This window comes from Elephas maximus, chromosome 3, assembly GCF_024166365.1.
Source record: "Elephas maximus indicus isolate mEleMax1 chromosome 3, mEleMax1 primary haplotype, whole genome shotgun sequence".
Lineage (NCBI taxonomy): Eukaryota > Metazoa > Chordata > Mammalia > Proboscidea > Elephantidae > Elephas > Elephas maximus.
The window spans coordinates 52,776,442-52,794,587 of NC_064821.1; the positions used below are offsets into that span (position 1 = coordinate 52,776,442).

At 45.1% G+C, this 18,146-nt stretch overlaps 1 protein-coding gene and 1 long non-coding RNA gene across 4 annotated transcripts in view; one reads left to right on the forward strand and one right to left on the reverse strand.

The window, feature by feature from the left end:
• Nucleotides 1-10,867, reverse strand: part of LOC126072592 (uncharacterized) — a 68,787-nt gene extending 57,920 nt beyond the window's left edge. Inside the window, exon 1 of the long non-coding RNA XR_007516536.1 lies at nt 10,071-10,867. This is a non-coding gene — a long non-coding RNA (uncharacterized LOC126072592). The remainder of the gene's footprint in view (nt 1-10,070) is intronic.
• A 13-nt stretch (nt 10,868-10,880) lies between these two features.
• The window catches only part of PDPN (podoplanin), a 43,211-nt gene continuing 35,945 nt past the window's right edge, over nt 10,881-18,146 (forward strand). For all 3 annotated transcript variants that reach the window (XM_049877972.1, XM_049877973.1, XM_049877974.1), the window contains exon 1: nt 10,881-11,170. In XM_049877972.1, the coding sequence (XP_049733929.1) occupies nt 11,104-11,170 (67 nt within the window). In that variant the 5' untranslated portion in view covers nt 10,881-11,103. The remainder of the gene's footprint in view (nt 11,171-18,146) is intronic.

Here is an 18,146-nt window from a genome sequence, read left to right on the forward strand (position 1 = left end):
TTGACCTCACAGGCATATATAGAACACTCCACCCAACAACAACCTAGTATACTTTCTTTTCTAGTGCACATGGAACATTCTCTAGAATAGACCACATATTAGGTCAGAAAGCAAGCCTTAGCAGAATCCAAAACATTGAGATATTACAAAGCATCTTCTTTGACCATAAGGCTATAAAAGTAGAAATCAATAACAGGAAAAGCAGGGAAAAGAAATCAAACACTTGGAAACTGAACAATACCCTGCTCAGAAAAGACTGGATTTTAGAAGACATTAAGGATTTTTTTTTTTTAAGGATGGAATAAAGAAATTCATAGAATCCAATGAGAATGAAAACACTTCCTATCAGAACCTTTGGGACACAGCAAAAGCGGTGCTCAGAGGCCAATTTATTTCAATAAATGCACACATCCAAAAAGAAGAAAGGGCCAAAATCAAAGAATTATCCCTACAACTTGAACAAATAGAAAGGGAGCAACAAAAGAAACCCTCAGGCACCAGGAGAAAACAAATAATAAAAATTAGAGCTGAACTAAATGAAATAGAAAACAGAAAAACAATTGAAAGAATTAACAAGACCAAAAGCTGGTTATTTGAAAAAATCAACAAAATTGATAAACCATTGGCCAAGCTGACAAAAGAAAAACAGGACAGAAGCAAATAGCTCGAAGAGAAATGAGATGGGTGATATTACAACAGACCCAACTGAAATTAAAAGAATCATATCAGATTACTATGAAAAAATTGTACTCAAACAAATAAATGTGAAAACCTAGAAGAAATGGATGAATTCATAGAAACACACTACCTACCTAAATAAGACAAACAGAGGTAGAACAACTAAACAGACCCATAACAAAAGAAGAGATTGAAAAGGTAGTCAAAAAACTGCTCCCCCCAGAAAAACAAGAAAAAACCGTGATCCAGACGGCTTCACTGCAGAGTTCTACCAAACTGTCAGAGAAGAGTTAACACCACCACTACTAAAGGTATTTCAGAGCATAGAAAAAGACAGAATACTACCAAACTCATTCTATGAAGTCACCATATCCCTGATACCAAAACCAGGTAAAGACACCACAAGAAAAGAAAATTATAGACCTGTATCTCTTATGAATGTAGATGCAAAAATCCTCAACAAAATTCTAGCCAATAGAATTCAACAACATATCAAAAAAATAATTCACCATGACCAAGTGGAATTTATACCAGGTATGCAGGGATGGTTTGACATTAGAAAAACAATTAATGTAATCCACCACATAAATAAAACAAAAGACAAGAATCACATGATATTATCAATTGATACAGAAAAGGCATTTGACAAAGCTCAACACCCATTCATGATAAAAAACTCTCAGCAAAATAGGAATAGAAGGAAAATTCCTCAACATAATAAAGGGCATTTACACAAAGCCAACAGCCAACACCACCCTAAATGGAGAGAGCCTGAAAACTTTCCCAGGGAACCAGACAAGGATGCCCTTTATCACCACTCTTATTCAACATTGTGTTGGAGGTCCTAGCCAGAGCAACCAGGCTAGGTAAAGAAATAAAGGGCATCCAGATTGGCAAGGAAGAAGTCAAAGTATCTCTATTTGCAGATGACATGATCTTATACACAGAAAACCCTAAGGAATCCTCAAGAAAACTACTGAAACTAATAGAAGAGTTCAGCAGAGTATCGGGATACAAGATAAACATACAAAACTCAGCTGGATTCTTCTACACCAACAAAAAGAACATCGAAGAGGAAATCAAATCAATGCCATTTCCAGTAGCCCCCAAGAAGATAAAATACTTAGGAATAAATCTTACCAGAGATGTAAAGGACTTATACAAAGAAAACTATAGTACACTTCTGCAAGAAACCAAGAGAGACTTCCATAAGTGGAAAAACATACCTTGCTCATGGATAGGAAGACTTAACATTATGAAAATGTCTATATTCTACCAAAAACGATCTATACATTTAATGCAATTCCGATCCAAATCCCAACGACATTCTTTAATGAGATCGAGAAAGAAATCACCAACTTCATATGGAAGGGAAAGAGGCCCCGGATAAATAAGGCATTACTGAAAAAGAACAAAGTAGGAGGGCTTACTTTACCTGATTTTAGAACCTATTATACTGCCACAGTTGCCAAAACAGCCTGGTACTGGTACTGGTACAACAACAGATACATAGACCAATGGAACAGAACTGAGAATCCACACATAAATCCATCCACATATGAGCAGTTGATATTTGACAAAGGCCCCAAAACAGTTAAATGAGGGAAAAGACAGTCTTTTTAACAAATGGTGCTGGCATAACTGGATATCCATCTGCAAAAAATGAAACAAGACCCATACCTCACTCCATGTACAAAAACGAGCTCAAAATGGATCAAAGACCTAAATATAAAATCTAAAATGATAAAGATCATGGAAGAAAAAATAGGGACAAAGTTAGGAGCCCTGATACATGGCATAAACAGTATAGAAACATTATTAAGAATGCAGAAGAAAAACTAGGTAACTGGGAGCTTCTAAAAATCAAACACCTATGTTCATCCAAAGACTTCACCAAAAGAATAAAAAGACTACCTACAGACTGGGAAAAAGTTTTTAGCTATGACATTTCCGATCAGTGCCTGATCTCTAAAATCTACGTGATAGTGCAAAAAGTCAACTGCAAAAAGACAAATACCCCAATTAAAAAATGGGCAAAAGATATGAATAGATACTTCATTAAAGGAAACATTCAGGTAGCTAACAGATGCATGAGGAAATGTTCACGATCATTAGCCATTAGAGAAATGCAGATGAAAACTACAATGAGACTTCATCTCACTCCAACAAGGCTGGCATTAATCCAAAAAACACAAAATAATAAATGTTGGAGAGGCTGCGGAGAGATTGGAACACTAATACACTGCTGATGGGAATGTCGAATGGTACAACCACTTTGGAAATTGATTTGGTGCTTCCTTAAAAAGCTAGAAATAGAACTACCATACGATCCAGCAATCCCACTCCTCAGAATATATCCTAGAGAAATAAGAACCTTTACGCGAACAGATATATGCACACCCATGTTTATTGCAGCACTGTTTACAATTTTTTTTTTTTGTTTACAATAGCAAAAAGCTGGAAGCAACTAAGATGTCCACCAGTGGATGAATGGATAAATAAATTATGGTATATTCACACAATGGAATACTACACATCGATAAAGAACAGTGAGGAATCTGTGAAACATTTCATAACATGGAGGAACCTGGAAGGCATTATGCTGAGTGAAATTAGTTGCAAAAGGACAAATATTGTATAAGACCACTATTATAAGAACTTGAGAAATAGTTTAAACTGAGAAGAACACATTCTTTTGTGGTTACGAGAGGGAGGAAGGAGGGAAGGTAGGAGAGGGGTATTAACTAATTAGATAGTAGATAAGAACTACTTTAGGTTAATGGAAAGACAATACACAATACAGGGGAGGTCAGCAGAAACAGGAGTAATCCAAAAGCAAAGAAGTTTCCAGGGGTTTGGGGACCATGGTTTCAGGAGATATCTAAGTCAATTGGCATGAGAAAATTTATTAAGAAAACATTCTGCAAAGAGTGGCATCTGGGGTCTTAAACGCTAGCAAGCAGCCATCTAAGATGCATCAATTGGTCTCAACCTACCTGGATCAAAGGAGAATGAAGAACACCAAGGACACAAGGTAATTACGAGCCCAAGAGACAGAAAGGGCCACATGAACCAGAGACTACATCATCCCGAGTCCAGAAGAACTAGATGGTGCCCAGCTACAACCAATGACTCCCCTGAGAGGGAATACAACAGAGAATTCCTGAGGGAGCAGGATAGCAGTGGGATGCAGACTCCAAATTCTCATGAAAAGACCAGACTTAATGGTCTGACTGAGACTAGAAGGACCCCAGTGGTCACGGCCCCCAGACCTTCTGTTGGCTCAGGACAGGAACCACTGCCGAAGCCAACTCTTCAGACATGGATTGGACTGGACAATGGGTTGGAGAGGGACGCTGGTGAGCAGTGAGCTTCTTGGATCAGGTGGACACTTGAGACTATGTTGGTATCTCCTGCCTGGAGGAGAGATGAGAGGGTTGAGGGGGTTAGAAGCTGGCGAAATGGGCACGAAAAGAGTGGAAGGAGAGAGTGGGCTGTCTTATTAGGGGGAGAGTAATTCAAAGTATGTAGCAAGGTGTATATAAGTTTTTGTGTGAGAGACTGACTTGATTTGTAAACTTTCACTTAAAAAAAATCACTTAAAGCACAATAAAAATTATTTAAAAAAAAGGATTTGTTAAGGTGGATGGATAAAATGCACAGACCAAAATTTTATATAATTGTTTACATAGTGCCCTTATTTAGTAAGTTTTATCAAATCAAATAATGAAATTTTTTTTCCAGTTACAGTCAATCTTCATCGTATTTCTTTCAGCCAAGTGTTTAATATATTCTACCTTCAAAATATACTTGTTTAACTGTATGATGAAAAATAATTGGTTCCTAGTTTTTCAAAGCTCATTTTGGGGGTACATGAGCAAACCTGTGTGCAGCCCACTAGAATAATGAGTGAGATCGTTTAACTCAGAGCAGGAGGGGCTGGTTGTTCACTAAAGCACTCCTGTGTGGGGTGGGGTAGCCTGGGGGGGTCACCATCAGAAATCCAAGCCAGCTCCCAGTACACACTACAGCAGGTGGCAGGAGGCAGCCTCCAGATTGGGGTCACAGGAGAGAACCCTAGTTCCTGGGTGGAACTGGGGGGAGGGAGTGGTAGTTTGGTTTCACAGAGGAAGACTTGGGCTCAGGTTGTGGGACAGGGATCCAGAGTGGGCTGGCAGCAGTAAGTCCCAAGGTAAGGAGTGTGTCAGAGGAGACCTGGCATTCCATAGGGTTTTCCGTGGCTGATTTTTGGGAAGTAGATAAAAACCCATTGCCATAGAGTTGATTCTGACTCATAGTGACCCTATAGGACAGAGTAGAGCTGTTCCTTAGGGTTTTCAAGGGGCACCTGGTGGATTCGAACTACTGACTTTTGGTTAGCAGCCATAGCTGAGTCGCCTCTGGGTGGACTTGAATTTCCAACCTTTAGATTAGCAGCCAAGGACTTTAACCATTTGTACTACTCAGAGACTCCCCAAGGGAGGAATAATACCCCCATTTATTTTTTTTTTCACCCCAATTTCAAAGAAGCCGATACTGAGATTCTTGTTGCCTGAGGCTACCCATGGAGCTGGATGTTAACTTCAAATACTGGTTCTTTCCAGCAAACCAAGCTGCTGGGGGTTCCTTCAGGTCCAGTGCCACCTCCCACCCATGGCCCCCATCACATTCCTGCCAAACACATTTTGGGCCCAGCTTGTGCCCCAATGTATGATTTTCTCCTAGGTCACAAGGATGCCCTTGAGATCAGAGATGGAGCCAGAGGTATCTCATAGAAACCCCACGTACAGCAGAAGGAAACACTGCCCAGTCCTGCGCCATCCTCACAACCATATTGCAATGTTTCAGACCATTCCATCTTCAGCCCTCTGGATGGAGAGTCCCCGAGTGGAGGCTCTCACGGTGGATGCCCTGGATTCTTCTGGTCTTTGCTCGGCTCCTTCTCTTTCTGCACCCTGCTCCCCTTCCCTTTATGTGGTCTCCTGCTTTCTATAGGAGGAGCCCTGGTGGCTCAGTGGTTAAGCACTCCACTGCTAACCGAAAGGTCTCGGTTCAAACCCACCAGCCACTCCTAGGATGAAAGACATGGCAGTCTGCTTCTATAAAGATTTACAGCCTTAAAACCCTATGGGGCAGTTCTACTCAGTCCTATAGGGACTTTAAGTTGGAATTGACCCCTTGGCAGCTGGTTCAATTTGGTTTGTTTCCTAGAAGTAACTTATAGATCTCTCCTTCCAAATTCTTAAGAAGTACCAGCACCATTAACAGGCTCAAGCAGGGCCAGATTACACAATAAGCAAGGTAAGCACCGGCCCAGTTGTGCCTTCCCACCAACCTGCAGTAAACAATCTCACCTGTCTCTCTCTGTGTCAAAGATGTGGTGAAACCCATGTGAAATGGCTCACTGCAGATTAGCAAGTAAACACAATTAAGCCCGTGGGTACCTTGCTCAATGCAAGCCAATGTTTACCATGTTTACTGTTTAATCTGACCCTAGGCTCAAGTCCTGCTCCACAACAGAGGGACGCGTGATGCCACCACTCTTAAGCTGTATCATCCTGGACAATTTGCACAGACTCTAAGCCAATGGTTCTCAAAGTGTGGCCCCAGCAGCATCAGCATCACCTGGGAACCTGGTAGTAATGTAGATCCTCAGGCCTCCACCCCATCCTAATGAATGAGAAACTCTGGGGTGAGGCCTGGAAGCCCTAGTGGTTAAGAGATACGGCTGCTAACCTAAAGGTTGGGAGTTCGAATCCACTAGGTGCTCCTTGGAAGCCCTATGCGGCAGTTCTACTCTGTCCTTTAAGGTCACTATGAGGTGGAATTGACTCAACTGCAATGGGTTTGGTTTTTTTGGGGGCGGGGTGCGGGGCCTATCGAGCTGTGGTTTAGCCAACCCTCCAGGCGATTCCAACACACCCTGAGGAAGCTGCTGCTCTAAGCCTGCTTTGTTTTGTGCAAAATGGATGTTATCCATGTCCCTAAAACCCAGGGGTGTATTGAAGATTAAATGAGATAGTGCACATCCTGGCCACAGCAAAGGTCTGAACATGGCTGTCCTTGTTCCTGTGTCTGACATGATTCTCAGTCGCCACTTTAGGAGCACCAGCTGTTTCACGAGCATGGAAGGAAACTTCTGGCGCTTGTTTCGTTACTCCTCTCAGGTGGGCTCCTTCTCAGGTGTCTAAGCCCCAGTGCTTCCCAGCAGCTGCTTTAGCCCAAACCTGAGACACTCAGGTGCACCCTGGCTCAAACTTCTCACCCAGACGCCCAGCATTCTCCCTCATCCCACCCTGCCCCCCATTGCTTCCACCCTTCGCATCTGGTCCCTGGGTTCCCCCTCACAGGGCCAATAACTCTCCCTAGTGAGTCCCACCAGTGAGAAGCCCTAGTGGTGCCATGGTTAAGAGCTTGACTGAAAGGTCAGCGGTTTGAACCCACCAGCCATCTGCTCTGTAAAGATCGCAACCTAGGAAACCCTGTGTTGCTATTAGGTGCTGTTGAGTCAGTTCCGACTCATAGCAGCCGTACAGGACAGGGTAGAACTGCCTCATAGGGTTTCTAAGGAGTGGCTGGTAGATTTGAACTGCCAGCTTTTTGGTTAGCAGCTGAGCTCTTAACCACGACACCGCCAGGGCTCCAATATGGCAGTTCTACTCTGTCCTATTGGGTTACTGTGAGTCGTAATTGACTTAATGGCACACAGCAACATTACCTGTCCCTTTTGTCCCCTACAAGAAGGTCAGGTGATGATGCCCTTCTAGAAACTAGGCCTTTCCCTCTGGGCACCAAAACAACAAAAAAAAAGGACAAAAACCAAACCCACTGCCGCACAGTTGATTGACTCATAGCTACCTATGGGACAGAGTAGAACGGCCTCAGAGGGCTTCCAAGGCTGTAATCTTAATGGAAGCAGACTATCACATCTTTCTCCTGAGGATCTTTTGGTTAGCAGCCAAGCGCTTTAACCGCTGTGCCACCAGGGCTCTCTGGGGACCGTCTCTTTGAATAATAACCTAGCCCCAATCATCCTGCTAAGTTAACTGCGATTGACCGATCCTCCCCCACGTGATAAAGTCTTCGTTAGCTGACCTCCAGTCAATTCAGACTCATGGCGTCCCCCATGTGTGCAGAGTAGAACTGCTCCATAGAGTTTTCAAAGTTATGTGCTTGGCCACTAACCAAAACGCTGGTGGTTCGAACCCACCAGCCACTCCACAGGAGAAAGATGTGGTAGTCTGCTTCTGTGAAGACTTACAGCCTTAGAAATCCTGTAGGGCAGTTCTGTGTCCTACAGGGTCACTATGAGTTGGAACTGACTCAACGGCAACGTTTTTTTTTCCCCCTTTGGTTTTAACCTTTCAGAAGCAGATCACCAGGCCTGTCTTCCGAGGCGCCTCTGGGTGGGTTTGAACTACCAACCTTTCAGCTAGTAGTCGGGCACTTATCCATTTGTGCTGGGCAGGGACTTTAGTGGTAGAGGCCCAAAGTAAATTAGGGAAACCTTCAAGGAGATGGATTGACAACAATAGCCTCAACAATGGGCTCAAACATACCAAGGATCATGAAGACGCGCAGGCCCAGGCAACATTTTCTTCTGTTATACATTAGGTCGTCATGAACTGGAGTCAACTCAATGGCAACTAACAACTTTCATTTAAGCTCCAGTTTTTTTTTTTAATCTTGTGTCTCCAATTTCCAAGGGAAGGTAGTTTTGCTTTTGCAAAGCTATACTGGGGTGAGTGTTTGTGACACTGGAGTGAGTGAGGTGGGATTTGCAGCTCTTGTCCAGCTAGCAGGCTCTACAGACAATACATTTACCAGCCTGTCACAAACATGATTGATATTGGAATAATACAGTAATAATAAATGTACTGGAAACCCTGGTGGAGTAGTGGTTAAGTGCTCTCGCTGCTAACCAAAGGGTCAGCAGTTTGAATCCTCCAGGTGCTCCTTGGAAGCTCTTTGGGGCAGTTCTACTCTCGTCCCATAGAGTCACTACGAGTCAGAATAGACTCGACAGCACTGGGGTTTTTTTAGGAAACGTACTAGTAAAATCGGGGAGTCAGTTCAGGAAAGGTTCTCTTTTTCTAGCCCTAGTTTTCTCTTTGTTTCCAACCCCGTGGCTCTGGAGGGAAGGGGGTTGGGGTGACTTTCCCTCTGCCCTTCACTCCAGGCTTTTATTTTGTAGCCTGGGGGTGGTCAACAGCGGCCTCCCTCACCTGGGAGAGCTTTACAAATGCAGAATCTCAGCCCCACCCCAGCCTTGCATTTTAACTAACCCCCAGGTGATTCACCTGCCTGCTGAAGTTTGAGAAGCCCTGCCAGAGGGCAAAGTTTACCAGAAATCCCCTGGACAAATTCTCCTGGGGGACTAGTTGAAAATGCTAGTTTCCAAAGGATCTGATTCAATAAGTTTGGGGTAGAGCCCAAGAATCTGAGATTTTTAACAACCATCCCATGTGATTCTCCTAATGAAGTTAATTGGGAAACCAGATCTAGGATAAGGATCTGAAAACAACCATTTTTTTTTTATGGAGTGTTGAATGGAATTTACGACATTTGGGAGCGCACACCACGTCCCCAGTAACTCTTTAAAAAAAATTATTTTTTAAAAAATTTAAACAGTTCAGAAGGAAACACATTTACGTATATGCATATATCAAACCAAAAAAAAAAAAAAAAAAAAACCAAGCCCAGCACCCTCGAGTGGATTCCGACTCATAGCAACCCTATAGGACAGAGTAGAACTGCCCCATAGAGTTTCCAAGGAGCGCCTGGCGGATTGAAACTGCTGACCCTTTGGTTAGCAGCTGTAGCACTTAACCACTATGCCACCAGGCAAAATACAGTAAATAAATATATGGTGAGACTGTAAGAGCTGGGACTCCCCAGGACTGCCTTGTTTTTCCGGGTCTCGAACGTTTTCCACCTTTGACAGTCTTACCACTTTTCTGTCACTATTAGTGGAAAATATTTTTTTCCTTCTCTGACAGGTTTCTGCCTTACCCAAGTTCCAGCTTTCGCAGGTTTTACTGTATAAATAAATATGTATTTATATTATTTGTACCCGAAACCCACTGCTGTTGGTCGTTTCAGACTCAGATCGACCCTATAGGTCTGAGTAGAATTGCCTCTTAGGATTCCCCAGGCTGTAAATCTTAAAGGAAGCCGAGGCCACATCTTACTCCCACAAGCACCTGGTGGGTTCCAACCGCCTATCTTTGGGTTTGCAGTCCAGCGCTTTAGCCACTGCGACACCAGACCTCCTATACTTTTATATTCAGTAAATGCATATATATTACTTATATATTTACTTTATTGCCTTCCGAACTCTTATATATATATGTATATATATATGCTCTCTTCCTGTTCCTAACATCTCATACCTGAGCTCATGACAAGATTGTTTAAAGAAGCAAAGTAGAGATTATGTGGCCAAACTCCAGACTTGAGGAGGAGGAGCCCGAGCGAGAAGTGGACAAGCAGGCTTGGTGCCCAGGTGGGTCCCGTTTGACGTCTCCGGCTGCGGCTGTGCCTCCTCAGACGCTGCACCTCCCGTGTGGCACTGCATCTGCCAAACTCGGCATCCAGGGCCAGGAGAGGCGGGTCCCTGCTCAGTGTTTTTCAAAACGGCCCAAGCCACCAAGTGCGTGCGCACAGTTCCCCACCAGCGCCTGTCCGCTCCGGGCGCCCGGGACAAGGGGGCAATTTAGCAGCCCGAGCCGCCTCTGGCCCACCCAGATGAGAACGCCTGCCTTGGTTTTCTTTAGTCATCAAATTCAATATTTACAGGAACCATCCCATGCCGGGATCTAAAATGACTGGCCACACAAGGAACCGTTGACTTCTCGCTTCAGCACATAGCAAGAAAAACACAGCTTGATGCCTTACTCTTAAAAAATGCAACAACAAATAGAGTCAGAAAGAACCGCTCATAGCACTCCCCCGCCCCACCTAGGCGCTCCCCTTGCCTCCCGCTGTTGGTCAAAATAAAAGCCAATTTGGGGAGGGTTCGGGCTTCGCACGCGTCCTGGTAGCCCCCGCAGCTGCCGGCCTGTAACTTTAAACCTGGTCTGAGATCATCGAGTTAGCGGCGGCCAAGCAGAGCCGGGGGGCGGTCCTAGTGCGCCTCGGTCTGGGACCACCTTACTGGACCCGCTCCCCGCCCTCGTTCGGAGAGATAAATGCTGACTCCGCTCGGAAAGTTCTGAACTGCAAAGTTTGCTCTCCTTAAGGCGGGCTCCTCCGTTAGTTGCAGTGGAGGAAGCTTGGGGACTCCTGCTCTGGGCCTTTTGCTCCCCGCATTCCTATCCCGCTCTCCTGGTCCTTCAGGCGAGGGCTTGGGGCCACCAGCTTTTTATCTTTGCGCAGCACAAACACTAGCTTCTCGGCCCCAAAGAGAATCAGCCAACTAAAAGCATGTTGAAGGTGCCGGTTCTGCTCCTCATCTTGGGAAGCGCGTCACTCTGGGTCCTGGCAGAAGGAGGTAAGAGCCAACACGAGTGATACCTTCCATTGCTGGTGGGAATGATCTGAGACTCGCTGGAAGGCTTTGCCTGGTTTGTGAGGTTGCCCAGGAGAGCGGAAGGAGCTGCGGGTGTATGTGCGAAGCTGGTGCAGAGCCTCAAAGAAGCAGATGAGCGGGCCCCCAAGCCACGGGCGTAAGGTGGGGGCAGAGGGGCCTCGCTCTGGTTCAGCTGACCTCCTGCCACCCCCTGCTCAGCTCACAATGCCAGTTTGGGTTGGAGATAACAGGAGCAAGCCGTTCTCCGTGGCAGGGGAGACCGGGCATTCCCGCAGGGCTGTGTACTGGAGGGTTACCGCGGCCAAGGAAATTTGGCACCGGGAGTCCAGAGGGACCTGAGGTGGCGGGGCGGGGTGAGAAGGGAGGAGGATTCTTCCTGCTTTTCCTCTTTTTCGGCTGCCAGGTCTTAACACCCTGTGGGCCAGCATGCAGACACACTCCATGCTGCCCATCGCTGGGCAGGTACTGGAAGAGGCCTCAGCTAATGAGGATAGCTGTGTGGAGGGGACAGAAAGAGCCAAAGTGTTTCCTGACTGAGTAGCCTGAACGAGTGAAGGATTGTGAAACCTGAGGTTTAAATTCGTTTGGGGCCACATATTGAGTCTGGCCGATGTCAATAACTGAATTAATGTCGTGATTTCTTTAAATAACTTTAAATGTTTAAGATTTTGATGAGGAGGGATGCTACCTGCCCCATCACCAGCCTCTTTCCTCTTCCCTTTCCCATTTCCTCCTCTTCCTCTTACATCTCCTTCACCTCCCTTTCCTCTTTGTGCCCAGCCTGCTGGTGATATCCATGATCAGTGGTCAATATTTTATTTTTACCTTGGTTTTTATTTTTATTGGTTTGCCAGGTAGAGTAGAAGCTCCTGAGGACACAGCTCCATCTAGTCTTGATCCCTAGGGTCAAAATGGTGTCTGGCACGTAGTAGGGGTTCACTAAGTAGGTTGAAGGCATGGTTAGCCCACTAGTGATGCTTGGAGTTGGAGGGTGGTGAGCTGGGCTCTGAAAAGTTAAACACCTTCATTGTGCAAATTGAAGAGTGAGCTAGACCTAGACTCAGAAGGATCCTTCCTGGAGGGAAGAGTTTGATGGAGGGGGCAGACCTAACCTAGGTTTCTATAATTCCATGCAGAGACAAAAATATCCCACCTTACAGAAATTATACAGGTTGCCTACTCTGTGCTAGACAGCGTGGGGAAGAATGGACTCTCTTTATGGCCCGTGGGCTATTCCTGCAGTCCTATCTTTGGAACTCTTGTTTCCTCTGGAATATATACAGTTGTGTATATCAACTGCATTTCCTTTTTGGTGAGACAATGTGCAGATGACACCATTTTGTGCTCACCAGTGAGAGGTGTGGGAGGCCCCCCAAACGGAGCCCCATCCCAGGTCCACTAAGGACAGCAGCTGAGCATCACCCTCGCTTCTCTCCCAGGGAAGGGTTAGTTGTAATTAAAGCCGTTCCTGAATGTCCAAGGTACTCCTAAAAGGCGGTGTTAAGTCTTGTCTGCAAAAACAGCTGCGTTTGGTTCTAGAAACGGGGTTGCTGAAGAAAGAAGGTCTGCTGACTGTGGGGAGGGCTGCCGGGAGCCTGGAAGGAGTGAGGCCCCAGCGGGGTTTTTGTCTGCAGATAATGAGCAAGGCGACTTGAATATGGATGAATAACTTCATTGAGCTGAGCTATTGTTGGTGCTTGTTGGGGACCTGGGCTGGGGGTAATTATTGTGATGAATTTTATTATCCTTCTCATATGATCCTGCACCCTACTGGGCTTCTCTTATGCTGTGTTAGACTCTGGCTCCATTTTATCATCTTGTTCAGGGTGCCGTCTCTTTGAATATTAGTGTACTCAAAGGAGATCCGTTGTCCGCTCATCTGGCATTTTCTGCCATTGCCAAGCCCCACTCTCTGAACTTCAGTCCAAAACCCCGACCTCAGGGCCTCTCCATGAAACAGTTTGTTTTGTGAGATTCTGCAAGCTGCTGCTTGTTGCAAACACACATGTGCTTTTCCGGAACCCAGCCACCCGAGATTAATCATGCAGCACACAAATTTCCCTGTGATTTCCCGGGAATATTTGCCAATTTCGGAGTCCCTGAGATCTGGTGGCGTAGTGGTTGTGTGCTCGGCTCCTAACCGAAAGGTTGGAGGTTTGATCGAACCCACTAGCTGCTGCACAGGAGAAAGATGTGGCACTTGGCTCCCAAAAAGATTATAGCCTTGGAAACCACAAGAGGCAGTTCTGCTCTGTCCTATAGGGTCTCAGTGAGTTGGAATTGGTGGCAATGGGTTGGGTTTTCTGTTTTTTTTTTTCTTTTTTTGGAGATCATCATGAGCTGGTGAGAGTTTCGGTTACACTTAGCCGTGGAGCAAGCCTTTAAAAAAGAACAGGTCTGTTAGAGGCTTCGTGAGGGAGACCTAGCTGTTACACTGGTAAATGAGATCCAAATTATCATATAATATAGAACTCGTTGCTGTCAAGTCGATTTGGACTCATAGCAACCCTATAGGACAGAGTAGAACTGCCCCATAGGGTTTCCAAGGAGCGGCCTGTGGATTCGAACTGCCGACCTTTTGGTTAGCAGCCAGACACTTGACCACTGTGCACCAGAGCCCCTATAATACAGAAAAGCACATTAAAAAAAACAAGTATCCAAATATGAGAAGGCTAAGTGTAGATGTGGCCAAGTGGGTTGAACCTGAGGGATACGGCCTCTTCTCATTTTTTCTGGCCTCTGAAGTGAACGGCATCTCAGCGATTCCGATTCATGATGACCCCTTGTGTCAGAGTGGAGGTGTGCTCCACAGAGTTTTCAAGGGCTGATTTTTCAAAGTAGATCACCAGGCCTTTCTTCCAAGGGAACGCCGGGTGGACTTGAACCTTCAACTTTTTGATTAGCAGCTGAGCGCATCAACCGTTTGCACCACCCAGGGACTCCGAGTGACTCTTTACCAGGGAATTAGAAGACCCCAAACCTTTGCATGACAACAGATGGTCTGGCCTGGTAGGAAGGCCACCCCGCCCCTCCCATTCCCGTCTCCCACCACGTGCAGGAATGTCACAGGCCACCTCATTTACTCATTGCAAGTCCCGTAAATTATACGTTATCTTCAAACTATGCCAGAACTGGGAATCAGAAATGGGTCTGCCTCCAAACACCAAGCTCTTTTCACTCCGTTACGCTGTCTTAAAGAAAACCAAAGGTTGAACTTGAAATTAAAAGTTAACCTCACTTTAAGCTCCTTACACATGAAAACAAAAAAATTTTTAACTTATAAAAACATTTTTTAAAGGTATAAAAATTACATTAAATACCATAATCCTTTACGGGTAAAAATATCCCCCTACGTTAAAATGGAATTCATTACTTCATCCCACAAATTGTTATTAACTATCTCCTGAGTGCTTGGTATGTTACTAGCTGCAGGGTTTATTTCTCTGTACACTTTAGAGGCAGGCACGCCTAATGTTATAAAGCGCCAAAGCCGTGAACCTGCACTTTAAATTCCACTGGCTTATCTGAATAGTTGTCATATTTCTGGCCCAAAGAACAGGCATGTCAGGTTACAACTTGTTGGAAGTATTATGGGGGAGGACAAGGAGGGAGAGAAGACTCGATACCCAGAACGACCCTTGAGAAACTCACATGATACGTCTGAATAAGATCCTGCAAGATTCTTTAAGGAAGCCATGCCTTCCCTGTCGCCACTGAAACCTGTCCAGGAAATACCAGCGTGAGCATTTTGTTCAAGGAGAATGAAATGCTTGAGGCATGAGGGTGGTTTGTGTACTTATAAAGACAAGTGAATAGTTAACTGAGATTTGTTTTAGGATTCCCAGAGGGGTGGGCAGGAGATAATGCTCCTCTTGATTGGAGTTAAGGTACCCTGGTGGCCCCATGGTTAAGCAGAAGGTTGGTGGTATGAACCCACCAGCTGCTCCCTGGGAGAAAAATAAGGCGGTCTGCTTCTGTAAGGATCACAGCCTTGGAAACATCATGGGGTAGTTGTACTCTGTTCTGTTGGGTTGCTGTGAGTTGGAATCGACTCGATGGCAGTGGGTTTGGTTTGGGTTTGATTGGAATTTTGAAGCCTTTCCCTACTGATTTCCTAAAATTTGCTGGGAAAGGCAAATGGTTAGATAATTTATCCAACTGTTAGGACATGGAGCGAGGGCAGTGGTGGTTCAATGGTAGAATTCTCGCCTTTCATGTGGGAGGCCTAGGTTCGATTCCTCCTGGCCAACGCACCTCATGCATAGCCACCACCTCTCTGTAAGTGGGGGCTTCCCTGCAGCGAGGGCCTGTGTGTTGCTATGACGCTGAACAGGTTTCAGTAGAGCTTCCAGACTAAGATGGACTAGGAAGAAAGCCCTGGCAATCTACTTCTCAAAATCAACCATTGGAAACCTTAGGATCACAGTGGTCCAGTCTGCAACTGATCATGGGGATGGTGCAGGAGCAGGCAGACGTTTTGTTCTGTTGTGTTGTGCATGGGGTCGCTGTGAGTAGGGGGCCCGACTCAAGGGCGGTTCACAACAATAGGAGATGGAGCCAGGTTAGGGAACAACTAGGATTCTGCCAAGTTCACCCAAGACAGGAAAACCAGGTGACTGTTTCCTTTGCATGTGTCCAGCCTCAGTGCTCACCAGCCAGTCTGCTCAGCATTCCTTTACCCTTCAACAGAAAGGGACGGATGGATGGGCTGTTTCTCCTTCTCGGCTGGCTGAGTGCCTTTGACAACTGTTAAGAGGAGATGGGCTTGTCCTTGGATCAAGCGAAGTCCAGGAGGAAGCCTACAAACGTGGCCAGCTCATTCATATAGTTGCTTGGGGAGCTGAATATGGATAAGTTATTACAACATTGAATTTAATGCAGCGAAACTACCTAAAGGATGATCGCCTTTCTGGCAGGAAGAGGTACTCTTGAACCTTGGTCAGAGGGGCAGAGCAGCAAACGGTTCCAGGGCCGCAGAGAGAGGACATCACACATGGGCAATAATTGTCATATATGTAGTATGTAGGAGAATGGCAGGAGTCCCTGAGTCGTGCAACTGGTTAAGCACTTGGCTCTAGCCCAAAGGCTGGTGGTCTACCCAGACACATCGAAAGAAAAGCCTGGCCATCTACTTTCAAAAAATCAGCCACTGGGAACCCTGTGGAACTATTTCTTTTCTGATACACATGGGCTTGCCATGAGTTGGAACCAACTCAGTAGCAATTGGAAGAAAAAAAAGAGGGGAATGCCAGTTACACAGACCATAGGAAGGAGCAGGAGAGGGCTTGTTTAGAAGATTTGTAAATGTACTACTGATAAGAAGAGGGTATTTCCCAAAATTTGTCAAGATGACTCCATTGAGGAAAAAAAAATGCAACTAATGTAAGAAAGAGGTCTCTGGGTAGAGTAAGCACTTTATGATCGGCTATTAACCTAAAGGTTGGGGGTTTGAACCCACCCAGTGGTTCCACAGAATAAAGGCCTGGTGATCTGCTTCCAAAAAAGATGACAGCCAAGAAAACCTACGGAGCAGCTCTGTGTTGTAACACCTGGAATCCCCATGAGTCAGAATAGACTTCGCAGCAACTGGGGTTTGGTTTGATGTAAGAAAAGCTGTGGTTCAATGAATAACATCCTGCCCGAAGGAGAAGAGGCGGTTTGCCTAGAATATAAAAAGGGACAGCAAAGGAACAAGAATCTGTTGATGTTAAACTTGCCCAAGAAATTCATTTATTGTACAAATATTTATCAGCTGCTGTGAGTCAGGCAGTGGGGGGCAATGGGGAGCAAGGCAAACATTGTCTCTGCTTAAAGCTGGCATGGAAGGTGTTCTGTCTGATGGCCGTGGGTGTTCTGATCTCAGCAAAGGCGGGTCTGAATCAGGAGTCCCAGCTCTATCGGTCTGAAAATGTATTCCATCAAACAGCCTCATCCTTGGCTTTTGTTCTGTGTACTGAACAGCATCTCATATTTTGCTACTGAGAATTCATGATTTGGATAGCCAGTGTGTGTATTAAAAAACTGGAAAACTGATTTCTCATTCTAATTAAACTGTGTGGTATTCTGCCCTTTTGTGAGTTTGACTAATGTTATTTTCATCTGAACTGGATCAACCCACAGTAAGATTAAATTTCTGAATCTGTAAAGCTAAGGGAACTGGATCATTAATGGTGGTGTTATTAACAGTAACTATATAATAACGGAGTCACTGGGTGGTGCAAAGAGTTAATGTGCTTGGCTGCTAACCAAAAGTTAGATGTTTGAGTCCACTCAGAGGGGACTCGGAAAAAACGCCTGAGCTATTGCAAAGCCTACATAGATGTCCCCTGAGTGTATGGTCCTTTGACTTCGAGCCTAGTAACTTCATCCCGAGAGGTGTTTGGTCATGTCTAAGCATTTTCCCTGACTGTATCCCTTGTGTGCTCTGTTGTCTGTATTAACATATGAGGAGCACCTACAGTCATGTATGTAGAAATACCCACCACCAAACCTGAATCTGCTGGTGGATGTGCTCCCTTATACCCTCCCACACCTCTTGGCATATCTATCTACCTATGTATCCATTCGTAAATTCTCCTTTGTTAATACTACTGTTGCAGGATTGTCTATGCTACAGATAGTAGTTTCGGTAGTTGCCCTTTATTCTTGCATCTCTCTCAGCGTCCTCTCTTGCCTTGGTCATGTTGTGCTGACTTCTCCCATGTTGTGTTCTGCCTTTCCCTTCACCAATATTAACTTGTGTCCTCTATCTATTTGGTAATTTTCCCTCTCTCTCCCTCCCACCCCTGGTAACCATCAAAGAATGTTTTTTTTTGTTTGTTTTTTCTGTGTGTAAACCTTTTTGTTGTTACTTTATAATACGGGTCTCATACAATATTTTTTCTTTTGTGATTGAATTATTTTATTCAGCATAATGCCCTCCAAATACATCCATGTT